Source organism: Dicentrarchus labrax, unplaced genomic scaffold (genome assembly GCF_905237075.1).
Source record: "Dicentrarchus labrax unplaced genomic scaffold, dlabrax2021, whole genome shotgun sequence".
Taxonomy (NCBI): Eukaryota; Metazoa; Chordata; class Actinopteri; family Moronidae; genus Dicentrarchus; species Dicentrarchus labrax.
Genome location: NW_026136706.1, coordinates 20340150 through 20359941, shown reverse-complemented (window position 1 = coordinate 20359941; position 19792 = coordinate 20340150). Strand labels below are relative to the sequence as shown.

The window sequence follows — 19792 nt, the reverse complement described above, 5'->3', positions numbered from 1 at the left end:
TTGGTGAACGGCTGAACAGCTCTGTTAGCGTATGTGCACACCACACGGCTCCACTGAAAAGCATAACGACTAAACTCCTATTACCTCCACATAATGAGACCTGTAGGAGCCGTGTAGCAGAGACATTTAGAAGTGAAACAGCACAGTACAATGTGTAGATTTGTCATCACGCATCATGTATGAACATCAGCCTGTTATACATTGTGCCCCATTTACTTCTCTTGCCTGTCAGATGCACTCAGTAATATGTTGCGTCCAACACACTCTTTTTAGGTCAACAGATGTGCGTTTGAGGTTTGAAATGTCTTTGCCAGCATATTACTCACAGGACAAGTTGTAAGACCAAATGTACAGAGAATTCTGCTGTGCTTCTAGTGTTCAAATGATTAACCCCTCTCGACTGTCCTGTGAGGAGTCTCCTCCCCTTATGAAGGCTCCAGAGGGCCTCAAGATGGTGGAGAAGGAGCCCAACAGCTGAGAAAGGTGGATGCTGTGTTTGAGTCTGAGTTGTGGTGATTTTAATAAGTGATAAATGTGTGTTTTTTAATATGTACCTACAGTGGACAGAGACTTAACCTCCAGGGCCAGAGAGTCCTTTATATTAGCCCTGCTTAGGTTGGTCAATGTATATTGATTACCAGTAGCTGCAGTACATATGGCCTACATGAGCCAACAGGAATTAAATTTCCCTGTGTGTGATCAATACAGTTGATCTTATCTCATAAATCAATCCCACCCCCTTTAAATAAGAATTAAGCCTGTCTTATGTTTATAGATTCATATTCTTTTCATGGAAATTTCCATCTTATACACTTAGGAAATGAACTATTTGCTTGTACTCTATTATTGTGCTTCAGTACAATATTTAGGTCCTTGTAGAGTATTTTCACGTGAGTTGCCCAGGAAATGCTGCATACTAAGTACAAAGTAATAAAAGGTTTTTGCATCTAAAATTTACAATCAACTCAAACAAATTAATCACCTTTTAACTTAAACCAAGTAAGGTCACCCAACACTAGTCCTAGTGTCAGTATGTCATAAAAGGGTCTTGAATTTCGAATCAGCCATCATAAAACGTTAGTCAGTTGACTGCATCTATAAAAGTTGATAAGTCATTAATTAAGGATTCTTATAATAATCAGTTAATTTCACAGTTGTAAATGTTGGTTGTGAATGTATTTTGGTCCAGATGCCCTGCAGATCTTGTCCAGAGAGTAAGTGTTCAAACAGTTCCCTGGAGGGGTTTTCCAGATAAAAAAAAAAGAAAGCTAAAATGACACAGCAGGTATGATGCTGGAGGCAGATTTTCTACAACCTGGCAACCCAAATGCTATTCTTATTAGACTTATAAATGATCTATAAAGGATTTATTAACCACTTATAAAGCATTAATTAATGCTTATAAACCTTTATAAAGGCTAATTTATGTAGAAGTGTTATTACTACATGTATCAGTAAAGATTTGTGCTCATGGTCATTGATAAGAGTCAGTGGTTCACAGAGGGAGGGACCTTGAGGGGTTTCTCATTGCATTTTAACTGAATCACCCATTTCACATACAATTTGATCTGCTCAAAAGTGAGTTTTGCTTATTGTTGTCTCACTTCTTATTTCCTGTTTGACCTTCACTGTGCAGAATGGTGTAGCTGTTATATGCAGAGTTGGACAGTAGAAGTCAGTTTTCACATTCATCCACTGAAGGATGTTTCTCTTAAATCTCATTTTAAAACTTGTAATCTGGAGGTCGATTATGGTCCAGTATCAATTGTGGAAAGTAACTAAATGCATTTACACAAGCACTAAAGTACAGTAAGTAAAGGCACTTGTGTTTTTATTTTATGCAACTTTATAGTTCTACTCTATTACATTTAGGGGGGAAATACTGTACTTTTTAGTAACATTTTGATTGCAGGACTTTTTTTTTGCAGTATTTTTACACTGTACTGTTCCTATAGTAAAGGATCTAAATACTTCTTTCACCACTATTCATATAATATTTATTATTTCAATGAGGGAGAAGGAGTAGATGTAATTTATAGACTTTTAACGAGGTAATTGAACTTTATATTGGGGGGAAAACATATTAGACACATTCAAAGGGAGTATTTTTTATATGCAATAAAACATAACAACACTACATACTCACTTAAGGCTACAGCTCAAAATTAGACAAGAAATACCTAGAAATAACACAAATAATAACACCAAAAAAAAACCCGTGGTAAACCTTTATTATATTTGTGTTTGAACAAAAATGCGCATTATTTATTAGCGTCCAGAGTAATGTGACGGTAGATAATAATGTGAGACAAACAGTGAGACAACAGTGAGACAACAGTGAGACAAACAGTGAGACAACAGTGAGGGTTGCTGGCTGCTCTGATGCGATGCTCCAGTGACGCTCTGTGGCTGCATCAGCGCGTGCACCGCGACAGCTCTCAGAGACGCTTTCTCTTCCTCGCGCTGCCGTTATCTTCATCACAGTGGGTCTACCGTACGCGCCACAATGGAGACTAAACCGGTCATCACCTGCCTTAAAACCCTCCTCATCGTGTATTCCTTCGTGTTCTGGGTACGTAACCATTTTCTTTTTGTGTGTGTGTATATAAACCAGCTGAAAATGATCGCAATCCATCCTAATCCACCGCTGCTGCTGCTGCTCTCTCTCTTGTGTCTGTGTGTGTGTGTGTGTGTGTGTGTGTGTGTGTTTTTGTCGTGCGTGATGAAGGGTGGACAGTCGGAAGGACGGGGCTCATGCTGTTGTTTAATATATTAAACGCTATATGGTCGACAGCGCTAGCTTAACGCCGCCGCTTTCTGCGTTTAAAGATGTGAATTTTAAAACCGTCTCCTGCCAGCCGTGGAGCTGGTGTTCAGGTTACACGTATTTTTGGCTGCTGGGCGTCAGTGGTGTGGATGCATTAGCACACATAGCATCGTGGTTGTTGTCGGTGGAGGATGTTAACATCACCGCAACGATTTAACTCCGTCTGATTCATCAGCGGGCCTGCTCTGTTTGATAAGGCCCGTATAAAGCCCATTTTCTGACCACCTACTGTACATTTTGGGGCCGTTGCTATAGATTCTTAAAGGGACCTCGCACCCCCAGTATATGTAACACCCACTGAGCCCATTGGTCCCTATAGGAGCACCTGTTTATAAGTCCACTAACACTTATACTACACTATAAAATACAGCAGGACTGCAGTAAATGCCTGCTATGATACTTTAGTCCAGGCTGTTCTTTGTGGTGCTGTTTTAATAGACAGTATTGGATTGAAGGTGAAGCCACAGCAAGTTATTTTTAATGATTTATTAATCTGCCAAAGGGTTTTCTCAGGTTTAGATTAGAAAATAGGTTTTTAAAAAGCCTTAGATGATGTCTATGATTGTCGTTCCTCTTTAGTTTACTATACTGTAAGACAAGAAGTAAAAGCAGCAAATCCTCACATTGGAGAAGCTGAAACCAGAGAGGGGTTTTGTAATTTTGCCTGATAAATAACCTAAAGGATTAAATCAGAATCGTTTTTTGGTCCACAATGAAAAAAACAGGTAGTTAGCACACAACAAATCTTGTAAGCTCCCGATAGTTTTGGTTGATGCAGTGTTTGTATTCGTCAGGCAAACATCCACATGAACAAAAGGCAGAGGCAAATCTTTACAGGCATAAAACCATGACAGCTCCACTTGCAATTAGCATATCACATGATACAAAATAACACCCACGTATCTTTTGTATGAAGTCATTCAAGTCATTTTTTGGGAGCTTGCAGTGCGCGGACTATCTCTCCTTTTTCTTTGTATGCTAGTTTTGTCCTGCACCTGTAGCCAGCAGGGGTTGGATGTGTGCACCGTCCACCATCTCTCCTTGATAGTGTGTCCACCATATTTCCATACTGCACAACGGAGGAGCAACAACATTAGACACACCCTGGAAAATGATATAAAACACAGCGCTACAAACGTCTCAAATAATAAGCTGAATCAATAGGATTTTGGCAGAGGTCTTAAGCTGCAACGCCTCACTCTGATTTGAATTGATGAAATGCTATGTTCGCAATGCTAAGCAAGCAGCATGTAACAACAGTCGTTTGAAGAATAGATTGTGCCCATACTTTCACTGTGATTAACGCTCTTTGTAGTAAGTGCCCTCAGGATTTGAGGCAGCAGATCACTCAGAAAGCATCTCTCAAACCAGATTTATTTGGTTGAGACTGCTTTCAATTTCGGGATAAATTAATTTGAGATTAACTTGAGAAATGGAATAGTATCACTTCTTCCCTGTTGGTTTTTTCAGTGGTTTGGATACGGCTTTTTTTTAACCTTTCGATTATTGACTCCTGATATATGACCAATCAATCAAAAAAACACATTAACCATAATCAAAATACTGTGTGACTAATTGACTAGTTTGATTAACTCTAACAATAATAATATTTGTGGGTTTTAGGCTCCGTCCTGTTTGTAAGATGTCTGATAGCAGCCAGATATAACCTGCGTAGGATTATTCAATAAGAACACGTGGAATAGATTTATCTGTCCATAATGTGTTTAGGACCTGAAGAGTACTTTGTCTGCATTCGCTCTGAACTGCAGGAAGTGAAAGTTGCTTAAATGCTGCAACTTGGCCTTGAATAAAACCTAAAGTAACTCCTCAAAGATTGGAGAAGAAAGTCGTGATAGAAACACAGAACTGAAATCAGTTTCAGTTCTTTGTTCACAAAGGCTTAAAAAGAGGAGCAGTGCTGTGTATCTCCCTGCACTGCAGACATGTGCCCGTGCCACTGATATGAACTTTTATATTTAGTCTGGATTGGACTGTCTCTAAGCGCTCCCTTCACATCTACAGCATCAGGTTTCAGACATCTAAAGTGCAGAAGTGTCTCACAGCTCAGTGGCTCTCTTTAACCCCGAGGGTGAAGTAGGGAGAGGTTCACTGGCACAGAGTTCGAAAGTGAGAGAGCTGCCTCAATGTCAGCCAGGCCTCGGTTTCACTGTCATCAGCTTGTCGTGGCAAGCAATGTCTTAAGTGCGAATAGCTATGTCGCCATACTTTAACACGTGCACACGCAGGACGGCCAAATGCGGAGCAGGTGGTGGAGTCTGCGTGGTGTCCTCGCCAGCATATTTTGTCATCGCACCTTCTGTTTCTTTATTAGGCTGGGGGAGGAGGAGGGAAGAGGGGTGACCTGTTTTAAACCCTGTGCTGTAACCAGGGTGGCCGGCCAAGCATTGAATTTCAAACAAAAAACGTGCGGGAGGGGGCTACTCCGCTCCAGGGAAGAGGAGGAGGAGGAGAAAAGGGGCACTGAAGCTGTTTGGGATTCAGCAGACATGAAGTCTAGATGACTTGCCCCTGCTACTTGGGCTTGATTTCCCTTTTGGCTTTAAAATGAACACTAGCATTGACAAGATGATCCTTTATTTGTATGCGACAGCAGCTCTTAGGGGTCCAGACATTTTGTTGCTGATGATATTACAGTGAGTACATCGTCATCTAGGGGACGGCTCTGGCTGTTAGAATCACTGTCAATAGAAACAGCAGATGTCATTACTGACGAATCAAGTCATAAGCCCGCCGTCCTTCAGTTCTGCCAGATAGTGGCTGAAAATGATGATGGGATCTGTAACATTAGAGTTGCAGCGAATCATCAATTAGTTGATTAACAGAAAATGAATCAGCAGCTGTTTTGATGATGGAATAATCATTTATTTTGTTGGCAAAAAACTCCAAACATGGATTTGATGCTTTTTGTTTGTCGTACATGAAAGTATATTCTAGATGAGGATGAGGCTTATAGCCGGGGGCACCAAATTACTGGCAAGTGGCAACGTAGCTGTGCATTCATGGCTGTGGATGGGAAGAAAATATTGCACTGGGTTAGCTAACTTAAACAAGCCTACACCCAATGGCAGACTTTTAGTATTCCAAACTTGATTTCCTGCTCAACTTCTAAAACCTTACGTAACAGCATTATAGCTTTACAATGGATTTCCTTTTACCTCAGTCATGAGAAAACACTGACATTCTTCTATATAAGTGAGGGGCCACAGTAAATGAAGGGGAGGTATCTTTATCTGGACTAAACAAGACATCAGAAGAATCACCTTGGGCTGTGGAAAATTCTTTTTTCACAATCTTCTTAGTCTGATCTGATCTTCTGATTTTATAGATAAAACAATTGATTCATTGATAAAATAGTCAATAGATTAATCGATAATGAAAACAGTTAGTTACAGCCCTACTTTACAACATATTAGATTAATTTGGTTGAGCAATATGATAATATATAGATGTAGATTTTTACATACTGTTTGTACCTCAGTATCCTCTTAATATCTTTGCATGTTAGGCTGATGGTTCTCACCCTTTTTGGATTGTGACCTTTTAAAGCAGATCCTCATCAGTATGATGCTCAGTACCTGAGCATTTATACATACGTATGTGATAATACATGTTTATACAACATGAAAATCAATACCTTGAGAAATTGCATCCCGTATAAAACCAGAAAACCCTTAGGCCTTTAGAAAATATCATCCAGGCATACAGCAGCCACAGGGGTACAGGAAACAACAGGATGAGGATGCACATTACAAAATCAGACAAATGTTTTTAAATAGAAAGTGTAGTGGCTCTCAGTTCTCACTATGTGGTTCAGCTCCATCAACTGTCTGAGGATTTATCATCTCGCATCTAACTGCCCACAAATCGTCAATAACACCCGTTTTTTTCTGATTTTGTTTATGTAATATAAAACACAGTTACAGCCACAGAGCCATAGTTAGAGATAAATACATTAGCAAAATGGTGGCAAACCAACAATAGTTCTGGTAATCAGTTAACCATTTAAGTCTGTTTAAGCCAAAATGCCAAAAGAAACTGGTTACAGTTTCTCAAATGTAAACATTTAGTGGTTTTCTGTGTCTTCTATGATAGTAAACTGTAAACTGTGTCAACTTGGGCTTTAGGAAATTGTGATGGGCAATTTTTTATTTGACTATTTCCTAATAATTTATAGACCAAATGATTGAATGCTAATGAATCAGAATCAGAATCAGAATCAGATATACTTTAATAAACCCGTGGGGAAATTACTTGTGGGGGGAAAACAGTCATTCGTTGCAGCCTTAAACCAGCATGTCTGTGATTTCAAACTATAGTTTTAGCTTATGCTTTCTTCAGGAGCCGCCATTCACTGTTTCACTATGTGTGTGTTTTCTCTTACTGTAACCCGTCTTATCATCTCACCCACGCCTTCAACTCATTGTCCCTCGTGTGTCATACTGTTGATTCATGTGTGGATGTTTGCATGAGACACGATCAAGTTTCTCACACAGCAGCTGTAAAAGATATCTTCATACCGCTCTCACTGTGTTTAAGGCTCAAATGACTCCTTATATCTGTGGTTAAACTGCAGTCAAATTCAGAACAATAAAGCAGTCAAAGGACAGGGTGGCCAGAGACCGGTGATCATTATGTGCACACCTTGCCAAGTGTAAATGTTGTTAACACGGTCATTAATCTACAGAGACTAGTTTAGGCCATAGTCAGAGAGGGAACATGACGGTTTGAGGGTATGCAAAGAAATATTTTTTGTATTGTTGGTAATCACTCAGGCCATAGGACATCGTTGACTAATTGCAATTGAGTTGGAACGTTTATTCAAACAGCAAAACTGATGTCTTCCCAGTGCTGTTTTCAGTCAAATTGGATCATTTTCTGCTGTGAGCTATTTCTTCTCAACGGTTTTAGAGGTTTCAGGGTGCACAGACAGAGACATTTTGTACAGACTGCTCCCTCTCTAACCAGAGGGCCTGGCAGCAGGACGGCGAACGGCCTCTCCTCTTGGAAGGAAGGAGGGTAGTATGATGAGTTGGCCCTTGCTAGAGTCAGATCATCAGCAGCCGTTCCACACCCCGCTCTCTTTCCAATGCCAGCAAGACATACCCAGCTGAGACACACGCCGCTTCAGCTGCCTCGTACAACACACTCTTTTATCCGCAGCCTTCATTTGAAATGCTAAGAGAGGCGCAACAGTAGGAAGCGTCTCGCCTCGGATCAAAGAGCTTCTTTGACATGTCCCCTTTCTTTTCCTCTGTCTGTGTGTGTGTGTGTGTGTGTGTGTGTGTGTGTGAGTGCAGGCATATTCATAAAGCAGGTGATCACTATCCCGCACTCCAGATAAATTTGTGTCTTCTGTCTCTCGTCTCCTCCTCCTTACTCTAATTGCTCTCCTTTCTTGTTCCACCTTGATCCTCTTCCTCCTCCTCCTCCTCCTCCTCCTCCCCTTCGCCACGCTGCTAAAACACAGCTATTGTAATATTGCAGAGGTGCAGAGATAAAGGCCTGTTCCCTGCTTTCATTCTGTTCCCTGTGCTCTCTCTGTTATATCCATCTTTCCAACTCCCGCCCTCTAGATAACAGGAGCCATCCTGCTGGCAGTGGGAGTATGGGGGAAGTTGATGCTGGGCCCGTACATCTCTCTTATAGCCGACAACTCCACCAACGCCCCCTACGTCCTCATAGGCACCGGGACCGTCATCATTGTTTTTGGCCTGTTTGGATGCTTCGCCACCTGCAGAGGAAGCCCATGGATGCTGAAGCTGGTGAGAGGCTGTTGGAGGAAGGGTGGGGTTTTATGCTGCAGGGAGAGAGAAAAGTGTTGTGGATGCTGATTAATTTGCCTCAGGTCACATGATAAAGGGAATAATGGCTGACCTCTGTCCTGTGGAGAGGGATCAGAAATCCGATAGATGCCGCAGGGCACTTTGTTCAGTTAATGGTGGTCATGTGAGTGTGTGTGTGTGTGTGTGTGTGTGTGTGTGTGTGTGTGTGTGTGTGTGTGTGTGTGTGTGTGTGTGTGTGTGTGTGTGTGTGTGTGTGTGTGTGTGTGTGTGTGTGTGTGTGTGTGTGTGTACGCGCACTCGTGTGTGACTGTGTAACCATAAGCAAATGATACTGATCTAAAGCAGAGGGTTTTTATGCAAACTATGCAAATGTCCCTCTTCCTTCTTCTGTTTCTGTAGTATGCCATGTTTCTGTCGCTCGTCTTCCTCGCTGAGTTAGTGGCCGGGATCTCTGGATTTGTGTTTCGCCACGAGGTTAGCACGCAACACGCCATTTAACAACTTTTTAAGTCAACACTAAAAGCGCTCTTAGGCTGTCAATGTGTGTAATCGTGTGCGTATGTTTGCACGCTCCAGATAAAGGGAACCTTTCACAGGACATACACCGACGCCGTCCTGAACTACAATGCTGAGGATGAGGCGAGCCGTGCTGTTGATAATTTGCAGCACAAGGTAAGTCCCTGTGACACAATATTGTTAAACAGCTAATAAATGCATCAGCAGTAAACCAAAACACAGCTCTGAATGCTAAAGGTTTGCATTTTTTAAAGGCTAACACCAGCAATTCTGCATATTATCAACACATCTCATGAATAGACCAAAAACAGGAATTAATGTATGCTACGAACAAGTCAAACCCTGATAGAGCTTATTTGTCCCTGCCATAGAGCTCCATTGTTGTCAAAAAACACATCAGTGAGCTACACCACTGTTATGGGTGACATATTCCTTCATTACGGTGAACAAGGGAAATGTCATTTATTTTGTATCATTCCCACACAAACGCCTTGAATACTCAGTAGTGCCCCAAATACGTTTTAAACCGCAGCTGAAAATGCACTATTTACTCCTGTTTGATTAGTGTTACTAAACTACCATAGTTACTAACTAGTGTTAAACCACAGTGCCCAGCTGTACTACATATTTATGCCTTCAATAAGAACAAATAATGGTTGAGTGCAACAGACAAGATGGGGAAGTTAAAAACTATTCAAACAGACACATTGTTTGTTTTGGTCTTCACATGTGATTTGTTGACAGTAAAAAAAAATATTAAATAATGCCTTAACCAGTGCTCTCTCTTTTTCTGTGCGTTTTAGCTGCGTTGCTGCGGAGTGTATAACTACACCAGTTGGTTTGGCAGTGTGTATTACCCATCCAATGGCATTCCTGCCAGCTGCTGCTTTAACTCCTCTGACTGCAATCCAGAAGACCTCCGTAATACAACTCTAGCCCCAAGCAAGGTCTACCACCAGGTCAGTATGTTAAGTTCTGCTGCTAGGTACTTCATGTAGTTTATGAATGCTTATAAAGACTGCGTTTACATCTGACAGGTCCTCACTCACCTTTTCAAACCCTCTTTCATACACTAACAACTGCCTCAGATACTCTCCCAGATATCCATCTTGCCCTTAATTTGCACATATAACATGTCCCAGTACCCTCTACAAACTAACATGCCCCCTATATTTCAGGGATGCTATGAGCTGGTCACTTCTTTCATGGAAACCAACATGGCCATTATTGCAGGAGTGACGTTTGGGATTGCCTTCTCACAGGTAAGAATTGGGAAAAAAATTGCAGGTGATGGAGGGCAAATAAAAGGAGGCATGTGTAGGGTTTTAGCATCAATAAATTACGTTAAGAAAGCATGTAACAATACTAAAGGGAGGAAGGGGATACTAGTAGCACCATCATCATCTTACAACAGTAATGAGTAGGTTTCACAGGAAATGATGTCTTTATTTTGAGAAAATGTTAATCCAAATATTTTTGAACCCCAAACATAAAGTAAACCAAATCCCTTTTCTGTCTGTCTTTCAGCTGATTGGCATGTTGCTGGCCTGCTGTCTGTCCAGGATCATCACAGCCAATCAGTATGAGATGGTCTAGCTGATGTGACGTGGCAGGTGAGAAACATTAAAGATGCACACACAAAAGCAACCACACACATTTAAATGTTCTATATGTAAACTTTCAGCAAACCATTGTTAATCATGACAACAGTGGCTATTAAGTGAACTGCAGTCAGCATCCTGTAGCTTGCGGTCACACTCCATACATAGTCCATACGCTCAAGTGAGCATCGTCCTGGGCATCAGCCAAAAGTGACATACACTAGACTGAACACTGGGAAATAAATTATAGTCACATTAAGAATAACGTTACTATCCACAGTGTTCCTATATTTTATTTGGACCATTGACTCCATGCTACAAACTAGCTCGCTGTTTACAAATCACCCCATTGATTGTTATGTCACCGTTAGCTGGTGAAGTAATTTTGCTAGCTAAAGTTAGCCAACTAAAATATCGCCTCAGACAATATTTTGTGGCGATAACACTAGCGAGCAAGCAAATTAGCCAGGTTAGCCAGCCAGCTGCAAAGCACCCTGCAATGCCGGCCGATAAAGTAACCTGCAAACGGCAAGCCAGATCAGCCCTGGGATTATTTTCCTATATTAGCTAGCTAGCAATTTGTCAGTGTTAGCAAGCTAACATTAGCCAGCTAAAAATACAAAATCACAATAGATTTCAAAAGTTCAGTTCAGTAAAGTTTTGACTTTGGACTTTGTGTTGGACTCTGTTGCGATGGGTGCCAGTCGTTTGTAGACGTGAGCGGACTCCATTTCCACTGTTGCACACTTTTGACATTGTAGAGAAACGGAGAGAGAAGACACTTGGGAGCGCACGTAAACGTCACATGGGGGGAGTCTATGAATCCTCAGCTCTTATTTTCAAATGTATACTGATCGAGACATAGCGTCTATTAAATTTGCTGAGAGGGAGGGAACTAGCAGAATTGAGGTTACACTTTAACACTGTAAAAAATACAAGTACAATATAAACGGTGTCACTCGTAGTGACAAGCTTACACCCAGAATTATCACCAACTTCCACTCAACTATACAAAGTGTTTTAGTGCCTTTCAGCACAGGGTTTTGGTTTACTGTTTTGTTTCAGCCACAGTTCTCATTAGCTGCTTTTTTCTGCAGTAAAAACTGTTAAACTCAGTGTACACTATCTGTTTAACACCAAACAGCAGATAGACAAAGTTAACTAGCTGGTGAACATAGTGGAGCATTTAGCTAAAGAGCCAGACACTTTCCTTCGGGTGTTGGTGGAGACCAAACAAAGCTAAAAGGAAAGTCGGTATTAGACTTACATACGCCAGGTGGCTAAATAAACAAAAATGTTAATTTGTGCTTGCTGGATGTGTAAATAGGCAACTGTTTGCTAACATTTTTGTCATACAGTAAAAAATGTCGTGTTTTCATCTTGTTCCACTTCCCCCAAGTGGCCAAACAGTCAATGACTGCAAGTTAAAAGGTCCAAGGATCTATTGGGAAATATAAAAATCATCAGTATGTTTTTATTAGTGTATAATCACAAAACATCGCAAATCCAAATATTGGCTGTAAATAGGGCCTTTCACGTTTTTCACTAGTTTTTGCGGCCACCGTAATTTCTCCTTCAGCCCGTTCTAATTCCCAGGTCACCAAATTCAGATGCGAGCGGTGTTCAGTTAGTCTACAATTTCACAGCTAGATGCCACTAAATCCTACACAGTGGTCCTTTAATTCATACACAATTAACTCTTCTTTATTTGTGTTTTTGTATTTTCAGGGAGATGAAGAGACGAAGAGACAAAGAGCCTTGACACATGACAAGAGTAAATTCCCAAAACACTGTCACATGTCTGTATTGGAATTTACCTCCCTCCGTCTCTCTGCCTGTGATCTTAATGTAATATCTTAATGTATCTTATTGTAAAGCACCATTCCTTGACTCACTGCTGTTGCATCAAAACGTTCTATACCACACATCACACTGCTGCTTGATGTAGAAGTTGCTCATTAGCACATATCTCGGATCAGTACAGCCTACAAAGTACAACAAGCAGGTAAACCAGAGTTGTCTGAGCCGTGTTGGTCTCAGATAGGCGATTGGGTGCAACTTGGCTTCTCAGTTGGTTACAGCATGCTTCACCAACCGTCATCAGAGGACCACTGCACATCTTTGTACAGATTGACATTACTAAAGCTTGAAAGTAATACTTTAATAGATAGGTTTAGTTTTGCATTTGACTTTGCTATGGCTCACCATTGTATATTCCTATGGTTGTGACATTTTGTGAACTGATTATGCGTACTGAGGATGATATTTTAAGTTTATAGGAAAAAAAAGGAAACTGACGAAAGAGAGAAAAGGGAGAGTTGTTTTTTAATCTGTAGACAAGACACAATATTTTTTTGACCTGATAATTTAAGTCAGTGGCAGGTTATGAGATACGCTACATTTTAACATTGTAATTCACTATCAGTTAGAGCTTTAGTCTAGGGTAAACACACAAAAACATGGATTCAAAATAAGAAGCTTTACTGTCACAGTCCCACAGTAACTTTACACCAAATTTACAGCCTTTACATGCACTTAAAAAATGACTCGATTGGTTTTTGGAGGGAAATAAATTTAGTCATCAAGTAAAACAAACAAATAAGGTCAGTTGTGGAACAAATCTGTTACAATGTAAACTGGCGGCCAGGTCACACCAGAAAAGCATGTAGTCTCGACAGTAATGTCAAACAGTTTATTCAAAAGATGAGTTGTATCATCAGCTCCTGTCTCATAGCTGTTTGGAGCAGTTTATTCTCCAACAGAACATACTATTGCATAAAAACGGAAGCTGCAACACAGCTAATAAGCTACTCCTCAATGTTAGCGCTCTGTCTCCCTTAAAGGTCAGTTCTGTTAATAAAACCATGTTAGCACTGTTTAATTTGCTTGCTCTTCATTAGCGAATCCACTCATTACAGAGACTTCATTCAAATGTATTGAATTCGACACAAAATTTTGCAAAATTTTCTGGTGTGACCTGGCCATTTCAGGCTCTCAATTAAGCCCCTAACACTCAATTATCTTTAAATTCGTACGGCAAATGTGTCTCTGTTTCGAACAGCCACGCTTCAAGGCGAGGTGAAAAACTTGCTGTCATCTTAGTGAGCTTTGAGATGCAATGAATCATACAAATGGGGATAACAGTTTTGGACAGGTTCTCCTCAGAGGCATTCATTCATTGTCGGATAGAAAGTGACAGAAGAAGTTGTTTGGAGAATGAAGACCAGAGATCGTGGGAGAAATTTAAATCCTGCCAACTTTCACACCTCCACACACCTGGCCAATCTAAAAAACTGAGTAAATCGCAAAATGTCAGGATTTAGCTTTAAAGATCTACTTAACCAGCTGAAAATTTTTTTTTTTTTTGCTGACCTCAACAGATTAAAGTTGACGTTGCTGCAGTGATGTAGAGGTGTACCTGACATCATGGTTGGGGTGTGGTTACAGGTGCACAACCAGGATTCTGGGTGTGAACAGGCTTAGACATTTTCAACCACAAGAGGTCAGTAAAACACTGATTTTCAGCCCGTTAAGGTCATATCAAATCATTAGGGTGATGAATTGCTTTCTTCTGGAGGAATATCATGCCAGCTGTGTGTTACAATGAGAGAAGTCGACATTAGAGATACGCAGGACTCCAACAGTGTTCATCTAGTATTTACAGTATTCTATGTAGTGCATCAACATGCCATCATCGTCATCATCATCATTATCTGTAGATATTTATTGGAAATGTAATTTATATAATGTAATGTTTCTCATTCTAATACGCTAATCAGTATAAATGTTGTGTCACAGTTTTGATTCCGCACTTTGTGCTGTTAATCTGTATTTGTTTGATAGTTTATAGAAAAATCGCACTGAAAAAAATTATTGTGGCCAATGTTTTGTTGAGAGTAACGTGCAACATGTAGCTGTTTCAATTTAGCTGTATATTTATTATGGTTTGGTTGGCATTGCGTTTACAGTTTCACCAAGTGATTTTCTATCTCTCTTTCGGTATGTGTGTTGTTCTTTATTTGTCTCCTTAACCTTGAGTGTGTATTTTCCTTGTATGACAAGTTGTGTGTGTGTGTGTGTGTGTGTGTGTGTGTGTGTGTGAGTGAGTGAGTGAGAGAAAGAGGGAGAAAGAAGAGAGAGAGAGAGAGAGAGAGAGCATCTAGATTTTGTGGATCCTGTTGTATTCAATTATGGTCAGTATTTGGTTGTGGCTTTTCCAACCTTATTGCTTTTAAAGCTGTACATTTATTTAGTGAATGTATGTTTTCCAACACTTTGAAACCTATTTTTCCTTCCCCAAACTGATATTGTCCTGTAAATACTAAATTGTAATACCATCCTGCTTACACATGGGGTCACCAGACACTCAAAAAGAATTGCACCCTGCTGTCTACTATTGACTAAGTCACCATCAGTGGTCTTATTATCAATAAATATATAGAATAACTGTTTTGTTTAGCGTTTGTTCATTTCGCTATGATGGAGATGGCTCAGTACATTTTAAATGTAGAATCAAACAGGTGTCCTATACATCTGTTTATCAAAGCTGTATGCGAGCAGTGGCCGTCCTGGTCTACATTTCAAATGTTTCTACAAGACTGTTTCTGAAGTTGAAACCCCTGTTAAAGTAGGATACTTTACTACAAATGGTAAAGCCTTCAATAACAGTATATTTTATTGATTTATTAGCTGTTTTATCTCTTGGAAAAGTTATAATTTGAGCTGTTTCCAAACAGTAATCAGGACAAATTATATTTTTAGTTTCAGGATTAGTGTCAGAAGAGGTCAAGTCAAGGGTTAAGGCATATTGAGAGCTGGCTAAGTTGTGTGGATAAAGGTATGTGTGGGTGGGTGTACATCTAACTAGGACTCAGGCATCAGAGAACAGCAAGTTAACAGTACGACTTACAGTGAAGTGATTTACCTCTGCTCAACCGAGGGCAACAAAAACAATTTGAATGAATATTTGCTGCTAAAACAAAAGTCACCTGCTTGACCTTGAGTTGTTCCCTTTACATCACCTATCAGTGTGTGTTCTGACAGAATATAATATTTAGGACAACAAAATTAAAGTCAACAGACATAGGAAGAGTCTTATATATAATAAAATAATCTACAAACTTTTATCAAACTGGCTACAAATACACAATTCCACAATTAAACCAGTGTTATCAAATAGCAGTGAACTCTGTGTTACAGTGCCGTGTCCCTGAAACATCCAGACAATGAGAAACTGAACAAGTACCCAGTTTTAAAGCCTTCACACACATTCTCAAAGTCAATAGAAACACAACAAACAATGGATGCTGGGTTAAATTAGGCAAAAGGCCCATTTTAATTAGGAGGAGACGATGGAGAGAATTTCCCTCATTCCAAAATGGACAGGCATGCAATAGATGTGGTGGGAGATTATCTGAGTGCCTTGAGCAACCTAAAACTGCGAAAGACAGATTGACACTGTAATTCAGACTGCGTGACCACAAGCTGCCATTGAGACACAGACAAACCAGGAGCAACACGGAGAAAACAGACAGTTCTGCCAAAAGGAGGTGAGGACAAAGGAACCCTTTCTGCTCCACTGCAGCCTGTGTGAACACATAGGACACAAGTTTTTGTTTTACCAAAATAAAACACAAACACCAAGAATTTGACACACTGTCAGGCCAAAACCCAAATTCACTGCTCATTTGAGAAAACAATGAGTTTGCCTTGAGAAGCAGACCGAGGGGAAACCAGCAGAAAAGCACATGAAACTCTACTCCTCCTTTTATCATATGAAGGCCCTATTATTTATTTTCTACTCAAAAGAGAAGAAAAAAACCCATTATATGTTCTAATCATTCTTCTATTGTACTTTGTGTTTTAAATGAACATCCACTGAACTTGCCGAGGCTGGTGCACTTTATGACATCACTGAGTACCACCCTGGTCCACATGGCGGCGCTTGGGTATCAGCGGAAAACGGAGCTGTGGAGAGAGAGGGAGAGAGAGAGAGGAGGAAAAAAAGCCGCATGTGTGGGAGAGTACCACACACACACACACACACACACACACAAATTCTCCGTCTTTCTCCGTCCGCCTGTTCTCCTGCGCTGCTGCGGGCTGCATCGGAAACAAGGCCGGGGGAAAAAAAGGCGGTGGGAAGACGGATAAGAGAGGCTGCTACTCGGGGAGATCGCGCTAACCGGGCTCGCCCCAATCTCGTTACGCAAATTAGCGGCGGAGCGGCGCGGCAGTGGGTCCGCTAATGGAGCGTGCGTGCCGCTGGCTCCCGCGCCCCTGCCTCCCCCCCCTCCTCCCCTCCTCCCCTCCGCCTCCCGAATACACTTAATGGGTTATAGGCTAGAGGGAGGCATCCACCGGGGAAGCGCTATTACTCACGCAGGAACACACAAACCCCGGACTCAAGAGCGCACCTACACGTTCAAGTGCAGCCAGTCCGGTTGTGGATGAAAAAAAAAAAGAAAGGGGCCTGGCTGCAATCCTTACATTTTTCTTTTGAACACAAAGTGTTAAGTTCAGCCTCATTTTTGACTCCGACCATCTGTCTTCTGAGACAAGAAGAAATGTGTAAGACATAAATAAAACAGGTGACAGGTGTTGCTGGTAGCTTCATACTGGACCAGGCAGGGGCGGATCTAGAGAAATATTTATGGGGTGGTTAGAGGGTGGCATAGAAACTTAAAGGGGTGGCATAAATATATTGGGATTTAATCTCAAACAGTCACACGTATCTGTATTTGCTTGGAAAATCCCCCAAATGAGCCCCAAAAACAACAATACTGGGAACGTTAGTACAGAATTGAATAAAAACATCTAAAGATGGCATTAGAAATTAATGATTGGTTTTTATTTCCAAATCTTCAGAGATTGTCTCTTTACACTGAACTTAAGCTCATCGCTTAGTGTAAAATGTGCGCCATAACAGATCATTAAATGAATTTTAACATGTTTTTTTTATGAATCTAAATTAGTAAATTAAATCTGACAGCATTTTGCACCTAACAGGCGTTGTAGCTGAGGTGGCAGCTGCCACTCCATGTCACCCCTCTAAAAAAGTATTTGGTGAATTTGTCATGTTTTATACATTTCACGGTATATTATATGAGTTGAAAGATATGTAAATGTAATTTTCCAGCATGAAGGACTACATGCTGTTTCAAAGCCTTTTCTACATTTCCTGGAATAAAAGTCGCGCTGTGAAATTTGAGAAGTTGATCTACTTAAAATATCTAGAAATCTAATTACCTTGAAAATAAAGTACAGGTTCAAAGTACTGTATTCATATCTTTTTGTGAAGCGGACTTAAAATTACTTAATTTTAAACATAGAAATAGTAAGTAAACTTGTTCAGAGTTTCAGCCACTTCAAAGAGTACTCCACAGATTTAGCATTGCACTCCTGTAACACTCTCGGACTCATTCATAAGCTTTGAAGTCACATTTTTTAGCCCCTGAGCTGTTAGCCTCAAGTTAGCTGAGAAGTGACGTACACAGGTCTGGTAAACTCATTTCTTTCTGGTAAACTAATTTTTTTCTAACCCCACACCCCTACGCTGACTCGAGTGACATCACTGGAGGCAGTTTATCAGATTTCACAGAGCTCCCTCTGGAGCCACAAAAGGCTTTATACAACTTTTTTTCACATTTGCTGTAGTAACTCCCCTATAAACAGACTTTGATGTGTAAGATCAGTGGAGTTCCCCTTTAAGTAGACTAAGTTAGTGTGACTTAACAGGCCACATCGTTAATGTTATGATGAACTGCTATGACAAGTTAAAATGTCTAATGTGAAAAAGGCCGATTGAACAGTTCTGTTTACCCACTAGAGTTTAGGAAACGTGTTGCCTCAGAATAATTAACAAATCATTATCAGGGGGATTCATTTCTATTAAAATGTAATTTTGAACAAAGTAACTAAGGCTGATGTCTGTTAAAACAAACTATATAAAAATACAGTATATAAATGAAGTTCCAGTGTCTGAAAGGCTTACTCTTTATCCTTGATTTAACATGGGATTTCAGTCAGGCTCCGGCAATATTCAATGAAGGTTTCACCTCATATTTCACCAATCCTGTTGTTGGCCTTAAAGAGTAGGATAGGTTTTCAAGGCTGTCTTAAAACAATGGCCCGGTAGGTTTAGTGTAAAGTTTCCTTTGTGTTTGCACAGTCAGTGTTTCAGTGTTGAGCTGCAGTGGAAAGATGGTAACAAAAAGAGGCAATTTTGTCCCTTAGTACAAAGGACATTTCTGAAGGGATTTTTTTATGTCCATTATGAAGAGGAGGAATGATTACAGCAAGCAAAAGCTAAAATGGGAATCTCACTATTGTTTTAATAACTAAATTAATTAATTAATATTGATTTCAATAACCACCAATTTTTCAGTAGGAAAATCTACTTACATCATCAGGTTGTTCAAATCTCCCAAAATACCCGGTTGATGAGATTTTGTCTGTTTAAAGGGAAAGTTCAGAGCTTGTAGAGAGGGACTCGTACCACTTTAGTGCCACACACAGTCCTGCTGATGTGCCACAATGACTGCTGCTCGTCAGAAGAATAATTTTGTTTTAGTGAATATTACCAGCCTCAAATCATAACATTAAGTGGCTCGTGTGGCTCAGCATAAAAGAAATGTGTTTTCAAATGGCAATTTGATCAGATTAGAAATCTTATTAACTCTATGACAGGAATTACTTCACTGCTTTAATATGATCTTTTTTATGAATTTCATTTTCAAAAACTTGCAGAGGGAGCACTTAAGCTTTCTCTCTTTCAGACACACACACACACACACACACACACAGAGAGAGAACATCTCTCTTGTCATCCACAATGATACCTCATTTACTACCTTATAAAGTAATATAGCAGGCCTGTCCCACTCCACCCGTCTATTTGGGATGTGAGTTGTTGCCGCTGCTGTTGTTGTTCTAATTGCCGCTGCTGCCTCGCCTCCAGCTTCCCTGCTGAACTGAGACACCCGGCCGTGCCTCACACTTTTCAGTAACATGCAGTTGTGATGACAAGTACTAGAGTTCCCACT

General features: G+C 40.4%; 1 protein-coding gene across 1 annotated transcript; it reads left to right on the top strand.

The window, feature by feature from the left end:
* Positions 1–2402: 2402 nt before the first annotated feature.
* tspan7b (tetraspanin 7b) lies at positions 2403–15195 on the top strand. The gene is made up of 8 exons (XM_051404631.1): positions 2403–2572; positions 8422–8610; positions 9031–9105; positions 9208–9303; positions 9951–10106; positions 10326–10409; positions 10675–10760; positions 12477–15195. The coding sequence occupies exons 1-7, from the start codon at positions 2507–2509 to the stop codon at positions 10741–10743; spliced, it is 735 nt and encodes a 244-aa protein (XP_051260591.1). The 5' UTR covers positions 2403–2506; the 3' UTR covers positions 10744–10760; positions 12477–15195.
* Positions 15196–19792: the final 4597 nt, after the last annotated feature.

Excerpts from the sequence above, each read along its gene's own strand:
- tspan7b (XM_051404631.1), top strand. The coding sequence starts at position 2,507 with ATGGAGACTAAACCGGTCATCACCTGCCTTAAAACCCTCCTCATCGTG. Across the intron at positions 2,573-8,421 it reads TGTATTCCTTCGTGTTCTGG|ATAACAGGAGCCATCCTGCT; the intron begins GTACGTAACCAT and ends CCCGCCCTCTAG. Across the intron at positions 8,611-9,030 it reads GCCCATGGATGCTGAAGCTG|TATGCCATGTTTCTGTCGCT; the intron begins GTGAGAGGCTGT and ends CTGTTTCTGTAG.